Source organism: Populus nigra, chromosome 9, assembly GCF_951802175.1.
Source record: "Populus nigra chromosome 9, ddPopNigr1.1, whole genome shotgun sequence".
NCBI lineage: Eukaryota > Viridiplantae > Streptophyta > Magnoliopsida > Malpighiales > Salicaceae > Populus > Populus nigra.
Window position 1 is genome coordinate 17,680,317 of NC_084860.1, and position 15,518 is coordinate 17,695,834.

At 33.3% G+C, this 15,518-nt stretch overlaps 1 protein-coding gene across 1 annotated transcript; it reads left to right on the plus strand.

Moving 5' to 3' along the window:
- The first annotated feature begins 9,875 nt into the window (after nucleotides 1-9,875).
- LOC133703831 (probable galactinol--sucrose galactosyltransferase 1) lies at nucleotides 9,876-14,074 on the plus strand. The gene is made up of 13 exons (XM_062128528.1): nucleotides 9,876-10,327; nucleotides 10,528-10,775; nucleotides 10,873-10,963; nucleotides 11,191-11,239; nucleotides 11,353-11,444; nucleotides 11,529-11,636; nucleotides 11,720-11,854; nucleotides 11,948-12,358; nucleotides 12,446-12,587; nucleotides 12,687-12,754; nucleotides 12,844-12,978; nucleotides 13,073-13,290; nucleotides 13,409-14,074. Exons 1-13 carry the CDS (start codon nucleotides 10,137-10,139, stop codon nucleotides 13,783-13,785), a joined length of 2,265 nt encoding a protein of 754 aa, XP_061984512.1. The 5' UTR covers nucleotides 9,876-10,136; the 3' UTR covers nucleotides 13,786-14,074.
- The last annotated feature ends 1,444 nt before the right edge of the window (nucleotides 14,075-15,518 follow it).

Genomic DNA, 15,518 nt, shown 5'->3' on the forward strand with positions numbered 1-15,518 from the left:
GACAGTGGCCTACCATAAATCAAGTTAATTAGGAACCAAACGATAGTGACGTGGCACTGTCGTTTGGTTCTAGAAGAAGGAAGAGGGGGGAGAGTGATTACTGGTTGAACGGTTAGCCCATCCAAGACACCCTGATAATATCATTCGTTAATCTCACCTAATTTCAAAAGTTTCATTTTCACGCGACTGTTGCTAGTTGTCGTGCCCAGCTACGATTGGACCGGTACACAACTCTAGCTCTTAGATTATCGAATTAATTTACGAGTGACTGAGTTTATTGTTTTTATCTACGACAATTCAGTTTTAGTTTTTTTTATATATTAATTGATTTTGACCCCATTGAATTTATAACCAGGTTATATTAATTATTAATTAACTTGTTGGGTCAGATAATTTTGATTGGATCACTATAAAAAATTATTAAAAATAAAATATGATTCGGGTCAGATTTCAAGTCACGAATTACTAAATAAACCTATCAAGTGTTTGATAGCTATCAATTATCTATCCTTTTAATAAATTTCTCATTCTACATTTACTTCACTTTCTTTTTTCTCACATATAAAATAAAAGAATAGAAATGGATTGATCTTCATGAGTCCTAAAGTACAAATTGCTTAGAAATAAGTTTGATGTTTTGGATAATTAATTCATCTCTAATTTCAAGCAATCTAATTCATTTTTCTAAGTCAAGGTGTTTGATGACTTGATATGAAAAACCCAAGTGATTGGAAGTTAGTAACAAGTGATACTTAATAAGTCAACGTAGCTGGTAGCTGATACCTGCAAAAGGTATCCTATAATGGATGTAGAGATTTTTTGATGCTTAATTCAGTAATTTTATAGAGAGAGAAAATACAATGATATTTTACGTAGATAGACTTTGAAAATATTTATACTTAAAGTGTTAAGAATAAAGAGATTGTGAATCTTGAAATTGAAGGATTCACGATGTATTTATAGCTCATGAGTTTTGTTTTCTCTTTTTATTTTTGGAGAGGATGGGTTGAAGTGTGATTTCACCCTTGTGATATTTTGAGATATATTATACTAAAAATAATACGTACCGGATCAATATAAAATACTGAAATACCCTTATGAGGTTCTAAAAAAATTCTCAATAGAAAGTTGAGCTCTAACAAGTTACATGAGCTCATAAAAGATAAAAAATAGATCTACATGCGCTTCTTAGAACGAGCCCATAGAGTAGGGCTCATTCTATAGGGCAAGACCATGGAGTCGGACTTCCCCTCTAATGGAGACCCTAGAGTCGGTCTCTTCCCTTAAAAAGAGACCATGAAATCGGGCTCGTTCTCGACAGCAAGCCCATCGAGTGAGGCTCCTCTCATAAGGTGAGCCCATGAAATCAAAGGGAGCCAATCGATTGAGACTCCTCCCCTATAGCAAGCTCATGGAGTCGGACCCCTCTCTTTTCTTAGAGAGAATTTATAAAGTGGGGATTCTCCTCTAGAAGAAGTCCATGGAGTCGGTATAATTAGGTACGAGGTTTTTTTAGGTTTATTAAATTTAGGTTCATTAGATCTCCTTGTCGATAGTAAGTGAATTTCTTCTCACTAAATCTCAACAGATTCGTGCATGGTTATTCCATTAAGAACTATCCCAAACCCATAAAACAACTCATACTTGGGTTGTTTTAACAAAATATTTCATAATTGCTTTAGCATCTCACTCTTCTATGAGTTCTCTGCACATTAACTTTCCAAATATATTAATGGGTGAGAAACACAGTAATATCCTTAATCTTAATGTGAATAATCTATTGTTGATCAAAATAAAAGATAAATATACTTTTAATACCAATCGTTAACTTTTAAAAATAAAATCTAGTCTCAATTAACACATAAACTAATTTAAAAACATTTTTATTTTATATATATATATATATAAACAAAGCTTTAAAATTTACACTTGTAACTGTTCTGAAACCCAGCCATGTCCCTATTCAAAGAGGAAGGGATATGAGGCTTTAAAATATATTGAAAACCTTGTAAATAATTCTATGTTTTCCCTATGAATCTAAGGAGCAAATTCCAAATTCATGACAACCTTACCAGCACGTAGTTTAGGAAAAAGGTTAAACAATGTAAATTAAAATTTCAATGCACACTGATCACCATACTTGTAGTAAAATCCAACCCATGCCAAGCCGGGTCATAGATGAGGATGGTTAACCTTGTTTAAATTTTTTAAAAAAACTTAAAATAATATTATTTTTATAAAAAAAATTAACTATTGAGGGTTGGGTTTTAACTGGATCAAGTCTAGGCTGATCAGGTTAACCGCTAAACCTTAGCAAAAATTTTTATTTTATTTTATTTTATTGGATTTTACCCGCCCCCAGTTGTGATGGATTCTAGGGGTAGCCTTTCAGTTATTTTCAAGCACCAGTTCGGTTTGATTTGTTGCATATCAAAGGCCAATTGAAAAAAAAGGGGCATACCTCCGAGTCCTTCTAACACTCTTACCATAATTAAATTATTCAATAAAACTTGATTGATAATGACTCGGCGCTGCTGTTCACATCAATTACATAGAAAAAGAGGGAGACTTCTGATTCATTGGAGGCGGCACCTCATTGTCTCATTTAATCGGTCAATAAATAAACAAATTGATCTTGAATTTCTTAATTATCCTTGAAAGGTGCAGGCATCCCTTGTCAAACATGTGGTTTGAATATTATTTGCTATTATTTTTAGGGTCCCTTTGTTTTTACACTTGTTTAAAATTATGATCACATCATTGATTTTGTAAAGGTAACACAATAAATAAAGTAAATTGATTATTATATTGAATTTTGTGTAAAGTTGTAAAATAAATTTTAAAAAAATATTTGAAAACATAGGATATAAATAATTTTGAAAAGAAAATATAAAAACATCAAAATATCTTCTAAGACAAGCTTCCTGCTTAGTAGATTAACAAATTTTTTATCCTGGAATTAAAAAAATATTTTTATTGTTAAGAAACTTATGAAAAGAAGAAAAAAAACTCTTAATTCCCAATCAATTTTTTAATAACTAATTAGCCTATAGAAAAAACCAGCAAATCCAACTTCAAGGCTTAAATTTTTCCCACTTGGAGGAAAACAATTCGCAATTAACTATACGTTGAGCTACAGTGAAATTCACTCCCTCGTCTTTTAACTTTTTATTTTTTTAATAGTAAATAATTGTTGAAGTCTAGCGGGCGTCTTTTAACTTTTCTTTTAATAGTAAATAATTGCTGGAGTCTAGTGGGCACAAGTTTCATCATCACACGTCTATGCCCCCCTTCTTCTTCTTCTTCTCCTTCTTCTCCAAAACGTAAATATCAAGGCAAATATATATATATATATATATATATATATATATATATATATATAGAAAAGAGGAATTTTCCAAGATCGAGAATGAATATTTCAGCCTTGAGATTAGCTTAGTTAATTAGCTAGCGAGTATACCTCCTAGCTACCTTGTCAACTAAGCTATTTATCTCTAGATTGAACTATAATAGTAATAATAATAAATCTCATGAATTTTCAAATCTTGATATAAATGATCCACCACTAATTACATTTTAAAATAAATTTAATTTAATATATACAAACCAACTGATCTAAGAATACATTGAGAGATCAAAATGCCTTGAGATTTCACGCGTGACAAAGCTTCTAGAAGCAAGGAAGTATAAAATCATTTCTGGGCAAAATTACATTATGATAGAGCTAGGTACGTAGCAATACGGCACTATATTATAAGCTTCTGTCACCCTCACTAATTAACTAATTATGGATTTTTCTAATTCATTTAATTAATTATCGAGTATGAATTTATTTGATTAATTAATCTTCTCTTAAATCTGTATTGCTGGGAGTGTACTGTGTCGTTACGGTTTACCATTAAGTTTTAGTATTATTTATTCTATCAATAATTCAAGATATTCTATTAATGTTATTATATGATGGGAAATATGTATTAATAATAATAAAAAAGATGATTGGTTAGAATTAATATATATAGTCGATTTGAAATGAAATCTTTCCTCTCAATAAATTAAAAGCCCATCACAGGGATATATATATAATAAGTGGGGTCTTGAGCAATTCATTGTGGGCTCCTCGATGTTATCATCAGAGAAAACCTTTCCCGTATGTATCTCATTGAATGCAATTTCAGGAAACAGGTTCCTTGACATATAGAATCAGATTTCACTTCGAAATTTGCGAAGGCCGGAGGAGTCCTGTCGAGCAACACATCCAAGGAGGTATTACTTGGATATCCACAACCTCTACCTTAAATTAAGAAAAAAGAACAAGCCTTGTATGGAATCTAGTCTTGCTCTCCATGTCAAATTAAAACCAGGTCCAAAAACGTATTTGGATCCCATGGGAGAGCTGCCAAGATTAATATGTGGAGGCTTTCACTATTACCCAGCAAAGACATGACGAGTCTATGTTCTCCTGTTTATTTTCTTAGGTATTGTCGTGCTACAGATCTGCTCTCATACTTTTTGACTGTGATGAAGTGAAACTTGTGTGCTGTTGCCAACATTCAAAGCTTCTTGTAACTATTCATGTGCTTATAAGTAGTGTTCTTTTGTTGATTGTTTCCAAGTCCGTACTTGGACGTGCAGATATGTTCCCTTGATATTCCCTCCTGCGTCTTCTTCTATTGCTAATCTGCTGGTGTTTTTTACCCCAACTCTCGGATGACCTTGAACCATCGTGCTTAGAGAATAACAAAACCGACCCTCCGGTCGTGCCTTAAGGCAGATTAGCATCCCATCATGTGGAAAGCACAAACAAATGCATTGGCTACTGAATATCATGGTTAAATTTCTGGTATAAACATCCGGCTGTCAAACTTCTGTATACTCTTGCGCTCCATGTCAAACACCCCAAAAACTGTACCTCTTGAACTGTAATACCCTTCCATCAAATCATCAATAAAATATATGGAATTGGGCTTACGTAACGCTGGGTTGCGGAAACGAAACACACCTTGAATCACCATGTTTTAAGAACAGTGCTTGGCCACCCAAGCTTGTCTCTTTCTCGCAGGTCTTTGTATAGGGATTGGCCGTGTCTACCTCAAACCATACTTTGAATCCAACTAGCAAATATTGGTAGTGAAGATTGGTCGCTAATTAATCTCCATTGGACACAAACACCATGGCAACCTGGAAGGTCGAAAGAACTTATACTTGATTGTTTTAAGATCAACTCGAGTAGCTCGCCAGGGAGATTAGACCATGGTACTGGCATAGGTGCTTGAAACTTCAAGGCTATGGAGTTTAATAGATGGGATTTAAAGAGAAAACAGAAAACGTCTTTCCTTTTCCTGTTTGGTCACTACTTCTAGACTTCTAGTCCTCTTCCATTGGTGGAGATAATCCCACCTTCCTCTAATTCTCATCCTTAATTAGATTTGGGCTCGTGATATTCCAAACTCAAAACTATTTCTCTAACCCCTTTTGATTTCTTTTGAAGGCACCCTTGTAGAAGCTTCATATTTTTCTTTCTTAAATTTGAAATTGACTCGAAGTTGGAGCGCTAGGCCCAATTTGTAAGGTTAGAACTTTTCGACAAACCCCATTTGCATCTTGATGAAATTGCTTACAACAACAAGGTAAGGTGGGAATTTGGATCGTTCAAGGACACTACTAATGCTAAACATGCAAAGCGGATAGCAATAAATTAATTTAAAGTAAAATAATAAAAATTTCTTAAAAGATACTTTTTTTTAAAACACCAAAACAAACATATTTTTTGGTGTATATTTGGAAATTTGGTTATTATTGCTTTTTAAAATATTTTTTATATCGAAATACATTAAAATAAAATTTTTTTTATTTTTAAAAATTATTTTTAAAATTAACATATTAAAATCATACATGACATATAAAACAAATTAATTTTTTTAAAAAAAATCATGAAACAGGATTTACACGTGTTTTCAGATGGTGTCTAAAGCTCTTTGTTGCTGGTTGGAAACTTGTACAGCTAAGTGTCGGTGAAAGAAATCCTTGCTAACGTGGCCACATGAAAAGTGGTTTGGATTTATGTCGTTAAAATCTACAAAAGCAGGGGAATATTATCGCAGCTTTGTTAAAAAAGCATCTGGTGTAATGAAATCAATCGCATATTCGCAGTGCCACGTGTTGTGTATGAACGGGTACAGACACTAAATATATATCAAACAAATAATGGATACAAACTATATATTATAAATAAATCAACTTGGTTTCTTAGGTTCATATCCATCAACCAACTAATGCAACCTCTCATGGTTTTACTGGAGAACTGTAACTGTTTGTTGTCTTGTAATGGCTAGTTCCAATGGCATGTCATACATGTTGTCTTTGATTATTCGAGTACTTTTACTATAAAATGTTGTCGGATAGTTCGTGCCTATATATATATATTTGTTTTTTTTTGCTTTTATTAAAAATAAAGTTAAATAATGTGATGATTTCACTCACTTCTAAACATTGATTATTGTGAATTGTGATAATAAAATTATTTTTTTATTTTTTAGTAATTTAAATTTAAGTGTTTTCTTGCTTAGAGGTGTTTGAGTCTTTTTATTTAACTTGATAGTCATCAAAAGATTGTTTGGTTTTTTATGTTGAGACTTGAGTTGATTTTCAAAGTGTTTTTTATTTTAAAATACATTAAAATAATATTTTTATATTTAAAAATTTATTTTTAACATCAACACATTAAAACAATTAAAATCACTGAAAAATTATTTTGAAAAAAAAACAAGAATTTTTTTTAAAACATGGTTGGATCGTGGAAACAAAGGAGACATGTGCTTGACTAGATTTCTTGGTAGATTTTTGAGTTCCTAAATGAATATTAAAGAAATTTGGTCAGAATTTTTAAAGATTTTAAATTTTCATATGATTTTGGATCATTTTATAAATTTAATATATTTTTAAATAAAAAACAATTTATAAAATTAAAACAGTGGAGGTTGATGCATTCATCACATCAAGCAGCAGTACTTTCGAGTAAGAAAAAAGGAATAAATAAAAGAAGAAATTAGTTACTGAAATCATCATGTGGAAGTTGTATAATTCCCAAGAATATATATATATATATATATATATATATATATATATATATATATATATATATATATATATATATATATGTGTGTGTGTGTGTGTGGATTTAGTTATCTAATGGGCAGTTGAAATGGATTATTTACACCGAATGATTCACTCGAGCTGTCTGTCCATGCAAGAAAATATCTTGTTTTGTTTTAAAGAGGGAATAAAAACAAAACCATGGATACGCAATATCATCATCCATCTCCCTCTTCAATCCTAATAAAATATCTTTTAAAAAATCACCTATCATTTGACTAATACAAATCCCATTATGATCTTAACTCTTTTTTCCTTACCAGAACAGCCAAAAAAAAGACGAACACACATGTCTAATCGATCTCTCTGTTCTTTCTATACCCCCAACGATTAGGGGTGTTCACGGTTCGGTTCAGTTTGATTTTTTAAAAAAAAAATAACCAAACCAAATTTTTTTTTAAAAAAACCGAAACCGAACCAAAACCGGTTCAAACCGACCGGTTTTGGTTCGGCTCGGTTTGGTTTTTTAGAGCAAAAACCAGTTCAAACCAGTTTGGCTCGGTTTTTTTCCGGTTTTTTCCGGTTCCAGACTTAAAAAACCGAAACCGAACCGAACCGGTCGGTTTTTTCAAAATTTTAATCAGTTTAATCGATTTTTTTTCACGGTTCAATTTTTTTAGTTATTTTTTTTCTGATTTTCTCAATTTAATTAGTTTTTCGGTTTTTTTTAACACCCCTAGCAACGATAATCAAAATTGTGCATCTGCTTTAATCGTACAAGCCATGATCCAATCTTTAGTTGCAATGTCAATCAACAGTCGGCATCTACTCAGCTCCCTTGACAAAAGGCTAGGCTAGGCTAGGCTAGGCCCCTCGTTTACATGCTGCTTTGTTTTTGTGGTGCCCAGCAAGCAAAAGCCAAGGCATTATTATTATCATTATTATTTTGATAATTGCAAGTGTCCGCCTAATTCGGGCTAATTTACATATATTTCAATTAGTTTTTTGAAATTTTAAAATTAATAATTATATAAATTTCTCATAACTCTAAGATTTATAACATTTAAACTCATAATATATAAAAAATAAACTTAAAACTTAATCAATTAATTCAGGATTGCAAATGTATTTATTAATAGGAGAGGAATGCATGTGATTAGAAATGTAAATGCCACGTAAGGTTTGAGCTGTGGCTGCTCATCGTCTGACTAAGCTACACGTATTATAATGGGAGATAAGCTAACTCGCAATTCCACCTCATTTACACGTCAGTCTCTGCTTTCCGGTGGCCGTAGCAAGCAAGGCCTGGCTCAAATAATTGTCCTTACCAACCCCATCTTATTACGTGTTTGAAAGCTACTGGACAGTGGTTGTAGGGTTTTTTTCTTCCATTATTTAAAGAAGCATTGATTTAATATAGTTTATTGTATTTTTTTAATTAACATCATTATGACTTATACAGTTATATTATATATCTTATTAAGAAATTGATTTTATTTTTTTCTAATTTAAAGTTATTATAAATTATTTTATCGTAGCTTATTTATATATATTTTAAAAAATTTAACTCATCACTCAAAATTCAGAACTAACCTTTATAAGTCATATCATAAGTATTTACATGCATAAATATAAATATTTTTCTGTTTATCTTTCGTGAAAAAGAAGAAGAGAAGTTAAGTAAATATAGGGCTGAGTAAAAAAACTGAAAAGTTAAAAAAATTAGAAAAAATAATTGAACAAATTGAATCGTGAAAAAAATCGATTAAATTTTAAAAAAATCAACTAGTTCGGTTCCGGTTTTATAAGTCTGAAATTAAAAAAACTGAACCGAACCGAACCAAACCCAAATAAAAAAACCGAGCCAGACTGAAAAAACCGAGCCAAACCGATTTGAACAAGTTTTATCCTAAAATACCGAACCGAACCGAACCGAAATTGATCAATTCGAATCGGTTTTAGTTTTTCTATTTAAAAAAAAATTAATTTAATTATTTTTTTAATAAAAATTAAACCAAACAAAAAATAATCACTACTGAGTAACCATATAAAATAAAAATCGCCAGGAACTCACTCACGTGAAGCATACTTGAAAACTGTCACTTTTAAGCAGCTTTAAGAATCAACTTGCGGACAATTTAAAAAGTGTTTGAAAAGTTGTTTTTTTTTTTTATAATTTGATTTTTTTATATTTTTTAATCTTTTTAACATGCTAATGTAATTAATAATAATTTTAAAAAATAAAAAAAAATATCACTTTAATAAATTTATAAATAAAAAAATACTTTATAAAACGATCAATACCATATTTCTAATCACTATTTTACTATCACCGTTCACAAACGGAGATATCATTTTGGAGTGAAAGGATTCTATCCATTATCTAGTTACATAAATTTATTTATTATTTATTTTTATTTTAGAGCACTAAGAAAAAGGAGCCTAGGTGGCATGAAAATAGCCCCGTGATCTAAAGTCACATGCAATTTTCTCCCTGTTGATCGTCTTGTGGATTTTATTTGTACATCATCGGAGGGTTAGTTGTGAATTGTGATCATTGATTGTGGTACGTGGTCCTGCCTTTTAAACCAACGGTGAGGATTGATGGGTTTGGTAGGCTGCTTATACAATTAAAAATTAAAAAATTTCAAAAATACAATTTTACCACAAAAACAAATCTTACCTTATAATAATAATATAATATCTCCTATTCGACGGTTGGTTAGTTGGTTGAATAATTCCCGCCAAACAAGAAGAGATATTTATTTAATGTTTTTCCACAGTTAGCTATGCTAGCTAGCACAGAAGACGAGGAGGGACTTCCTGTACATGTTGCAGGGAGTCCCTGGAATGCAATATTTGTAATCTGGGACTCCTTGACAGCATAAAACTCCGACATCATCTTATGCTATAAATACCCCCCCCTTCGGTTGAACCCTCAACAACCAAAGCTGTGTGCTTTCTTCTTCTTCTTCTTCTTCTTCTTGATCTTGGTGTTGTGGGTTTGTTTTCGTTTTCGTTTTCTTTGTTGTTTTAAGAGAAAGATGACAGTAGGGGCAGGGATATCAGTGGCAGACAGGAAATTGGTGGTGTTAGGGAATTGTGTGTTGAATGATGTCCATGACAACATTGAGATAACACCAGCTTCTGGGGGTGGTTTTATCAATGGAGCTTTCATTGGTGTCCGATCAGATCAAGTTGGTTGTCGAAGAGTCTTTCCTGTTGGAAAGCTCGAGTATGTCCCTTCTTCTTTGTTACTGTTTTCGTTTTCTCTGTTATTGTTTAGTTTTCTTTAATTTTCTTGGTGATGATAACATTGCATACAAAAGGCGTATCTTTTTTTTTTCTGTTTGCATGATAAATTTAAGGTCTTTTTGATGATTTGTGATGTGGGCGGCAAGAGTTAAATTTGCAATAAATGTTGTTGGTATGCAGGGGATTGAGGTTTATGTGTGTTTTTCGATTCAAGATGTGGTGGATGACACAAAGGATGGGAAATTGTGGACAAGAAATTCCCTTTGAGACACAGTTTTTGATTGTTGAAGCTCGAGATGGATCTCGTTTCGACAATGGAGAGGAGCATTCTGCTTTGTATACCGTTTTCTTGCCAATTCTTGAAGGAGAGTTTAGGGCTGTTCTTCAAGGGAATGAGCACAATGAGCTGGAGATTTGCTTGGAAAGTGGTATGAGAAAAGATGAATAAATTTCTGCTGGATATGATTTTACAGGTTTTCTTTTTGTTAAAGAATCGGTGAAATAAATTGCTGGGGTATTTTGCAGGAGATCCTGCTGTTAAGGAATTTGAGGGGAGTCATTTAGTTTTTGTGGCAGCTGGTTCAGATCCCTTTGATGTCATCACAAATGCAGTGAAGTAAGTTTCACGAGTTACCTAATTTGCCAAGCTTTTATGCTAATTGCTAGTTATACAGCTTGAAGTGTTGCTTTATTTAGTAAATACAATTGAGAATTTTAGTGATCCATTAATACAGTATAGACTTGTGGTGTTCAAAAACCTCATTTATGGCTTGTTATTTCATTGAATTATGACTCAGATGTTCTTCATGCCATTGACCAAGTTGTATTTTGGATTGTACTCAGGGCCGTGGAATCACATTTGCAGACATTTTCTCATCGTGAGAGGAAGAAGGTAGCTACTTTTTTTTGCCAGAAGAAGATTAGCAGTATTTCCTGAAGTTCCTTTTTCGACGACTTTTTGTACTTGATTCTGTCATCTTGAATAACTTGTGCTTCGTGGTTCAGATGCCAGACATGCTGAACTGGTTTGGCTGGTGCACATGGGATGCTTTTTACACAGATGTCACTGCAGAGGGTGTGAAGCAAGGATTGGAGAGGTATTGCTCCTTTCTTTAAGGTTTCATAGGGAATTACATGATTTGAACATGGCAGATTGGTGCTAATGAGAGTGATTATTGCAGCTTCGAGAAAGGTGGAATTCCTCCAAAATTTGTTATAATTGATGATGGATGGCAATCAGTCGGAATGGATCCCACTGGTATTGAGACTTTAGCTGATAATTCAGCCAAGTAAGGAACCAGATTTGCAAATTCTGTCTTCCATTTTCGTTATTGTTTTTTTATTGACTAGCACACTTTCAATTGTGCTTCAGCTTTGCAAACAGACTAACACATATCAAAGAGAATCACAAATTCCAGAAAAATGGCAAAGAGGGTTACAGAGTTGAGGATCCAGCATTGGGACTGAAGCACACTGTGACCGAAATCAAAGAACGACATGATTTGAAGTATGGTTTCCTCATTAGTTATCATAGATCAACTTTCCTTTGAGCAAACCAATCTTTGATGGTGTGCTGATAACTTGTGTTGTTACTGTTCAGGTACGTTTATGTGTGGCATGCAATAACAGGATACTGGGGAGGGGTCAGGCCGGGTGGTGCTGAAATGGAACACTATGAACCCAAGCTGACTTACCCTATTTCTTCTCCTGGGGTTGAATCAAATGAGCATTGTGATGCTTTTAAAAGCATTGCCACAAATGGACTTGGCCTTGTGAATCCTGAAAAAGTGTTCAGCTTCTATGATGAACTTCACCACTATCTTTCGTCAGCTGGAATTGATGGGGTCAAAGTTGATGTTCAGAATATCCTTGAAACTCTCGGGGCTGGCCATGGTGGAAGAGTGAAACTTGCTAGGAAATACCATCAAGCATTGGAGGCTTCTATTGCTAGAAACTTCCGTGACAATGGGATCATTTATTGTATGAGTCACAACACTGATGGTTTGTACAGGTAAATTCTTTCTTTTCTTTCTTTCTTATCCGTCAATAGTGATATCCTCAAGATTTGTAATTAATCCGACTTGCCTTATTTGTTCAGTGCAAAGAGATCAGCTGTTATAAGGGCATCGGATGATTTCTGGCCAAGAGATCCAGCATCACACACAATTCATATAGCATCAGTTGCTTACAATACCATTTTTCTTGGTGAATTTATGCAGCCGGATTGGGATATGTTTCATGTAAGAAAACACAATTTGGCTTTGTTGTTCTATGATGAATTTCCGTTTACATTTTTGTGTGTTACTGGATGTTAACCTTGAAATTGTTTCTCTTGTCAGAGCCTACACCCAATGGCGGAATACCACGGAGCAGCCCGTGCTGTGGGAGGATGTGCCATCTATGTTAGGTACTCTTACTTGTCATGAACATGTTCCGCGTCTTTCTTGGATGCTATTCAGATACAAGATATTTCATATTTGGTGTCTCTGTATGTAGTGACAAGCCTGGACAACATGACTTTAATCTACTGAAGAAGCTTGTGCTTCCTGATGGCTCTATATTGAGGGCCAAACTTCCAGGACGACCATCAAGGGATTGCTTGTTTTCTGATCCTGCAAGAGATGGTAAAAGGTAACGAAGGAGTTAAATTATCTGAATAACATTTTCAGGGATCGGATAAAATGATCCTATTCCATGTTTGCTAAATAGATGCTTGATCTTGCAGTCTCCTGAAGATATGGAACCTGAACGATTTCAATGGAGTCATAGGGGTCTTCAACTGCCAGGGAGCTGGATGGTGCAGGGTCGGAAAGACAAACCTTATCCATGACGAAAATCCTGGCACGATCACCGGTTCTGTTAGGGCTAAAGATGTTGATTATCTCCCTAGAGTCGCTTGTGATGGATGGACAGGCGATAGTGTATTGTATTCTCATGTTGGTGGTATGTTTATTCAGGGCTCAGATGTTTCTTTCATACAGTTAAATTTACACCTAGTCATGCATTGTTTCGAAGAAATCACGGTTTTTCTTAACACAAGTTTCTCCAATGTCAATTGCAGGAGAAGTAGTTTACCTTCCAAAGGATGCAGGTATGCCACTCACATTGAAGTCTCGCGAGTTTGAAGTTTTCACAGTGGTTCCTGTGAAGGAGCTAGCCAATGGGGTTAAATTTGCCCCCGTGGGTCTAGTCAAGATGTTTAATTCAGGAGGGGCTATCAAGGAGCTGCAATATGACTCCAGCACAACTGCGACTGTCAGCATGAAAGCTCGCGGCTGCGGCTTGTTTGGAGCATATTCATCTGCTCAACCCAAGAGAATATCAGTTGATTCTAAGGAAGTAGAGTTCGGTTTTGAAGAAGGAACTGGCTTGGTCACCATTGATTTGAGAGTTCCAGAGGAAGAGTTGTATCTCTGGAACATAACAGTAGAACTATAAAGGCTTTAGAAGATCTGTATCTGTAGCATTAGAGGAACTCGAAACAATAGTGTTGTCGTGAGCCCCATCATTTCTTCATAGCTTCTGCATAAGGGCTTCTATAGATCTGTAGGATGCATCAATGCTGATAGCTTGGGAATAAATCAGGTAGAAGATCATCATTTCCCGCCATTCTCGTTCATATTCCTGGCAATTTGCAAGGAAAATTTGGGTAATCTACTCAAGTCCTAAATTAAGATTGCAAATCATTTATGTGCTATACAAATCATCGACCCGATCCGGCCTCTAATCTATTTTTTTTTTGTAAGAATTACGTTTTTCAAAACTACACCATTAAAACATTGAAATGTAATCATTTTAGATTATTAGCCATATTAATTCAAATAAATCACTTAAATAACAGCTTCAATTTCCGGGGAAAAAATAACGTGCTTGACAACTCTCTCTTTTTTTAATTTTTTTGCGGCTTAGGACTTGGGATTGTCCACATTACGGTTGAATTACACTGAATTTTGGATATGTGTTGGTCAACATGCTTATCTACATTTTCACCGTTGGGATTCGCCTGTTTGTGATTTTTCTGTGAGTTATTCCTGTTTGAATCTTCTGTCACTGTAGCAACCCACTGAATTGCTTTGCTGTAGCAACTTGGATATTGTTGCATTTGGGATACCGTTACTCTAGAATTTTTCCGACGGCGATTAAAATGATCTTGCGAATCCATCCGGTGATATTGTAGAGGGTGAGTAGAAGAAAAATATATCCGAAAAGCATACCGATCCAAAGATGGATGCCAGAGATACGGCTGCCGGAGTGTGCTGCTTTCTATGGGTTTTCTCTCTAGCTTCTCTCTTTTTCTCCAAGTTTTGGCCGGCTATCAATGGCTTCCGAGAGAAGCCAGCAGGGTATTTATATCATCTATTTTCTTGTCAATTACAGAAATGCCCCTCTAATCTAATCTAATTATTTTTCAGTTCAACCGGTATTCTATATCGGCGTACTTTTAAAATAACTTATACAAAGTTTTTAATATTTAAAACTCGTTTCAATCCATTCAATATCTTTTTAATTAATTTAATTTATTTTTAAATTAAATTAAATTTTTTATTAATATTAAGAATTTCATGTCAAAAGTTTATAACTTAATTCATAACCTGAATTTTAACCTTAATCATAAATAAAATCGGGTTTAATAAATATAAACTTGCAAGTTAGGAGTGTTACATTATCTAATTAGACTTAAGTCATCAAAGTCTTGGTAATGTAAAAGTTATAGATGATAGTAAGCAAAACAAAACTAAGAAAGTATATTATGGTCGAATGGTGGGATGTAATTTTTGAAACCCGGTTAATTTATATTTATTTTATTTTTATTTTTAATAATGTTATCTTTATTTTATTTAAAAATATTTTAGCTATAAAGTTATTGTTAGTTTACTTTCTTTTATATTTTTTTAACGTAACAACAAAAGTTTATATCTTTATCTAAAAGGAGGTAATTAAAATTTAATAGGGATATATGATATGAAAATTAGATCTTGGGATTTTCATGATACCTATAATATGTACTATATATTTCTTTTAAATATAAATACATGAAAATTGTAATTAAAAACCTAACTTGTAAATAACTATAATATTTATAAAAAAATTAATTCAATTTAATATTTATAAAAAATTGAATGGACCTTGTTAATAATTTATAAAATATTAGAAGTAGTGTTGTACGTAAT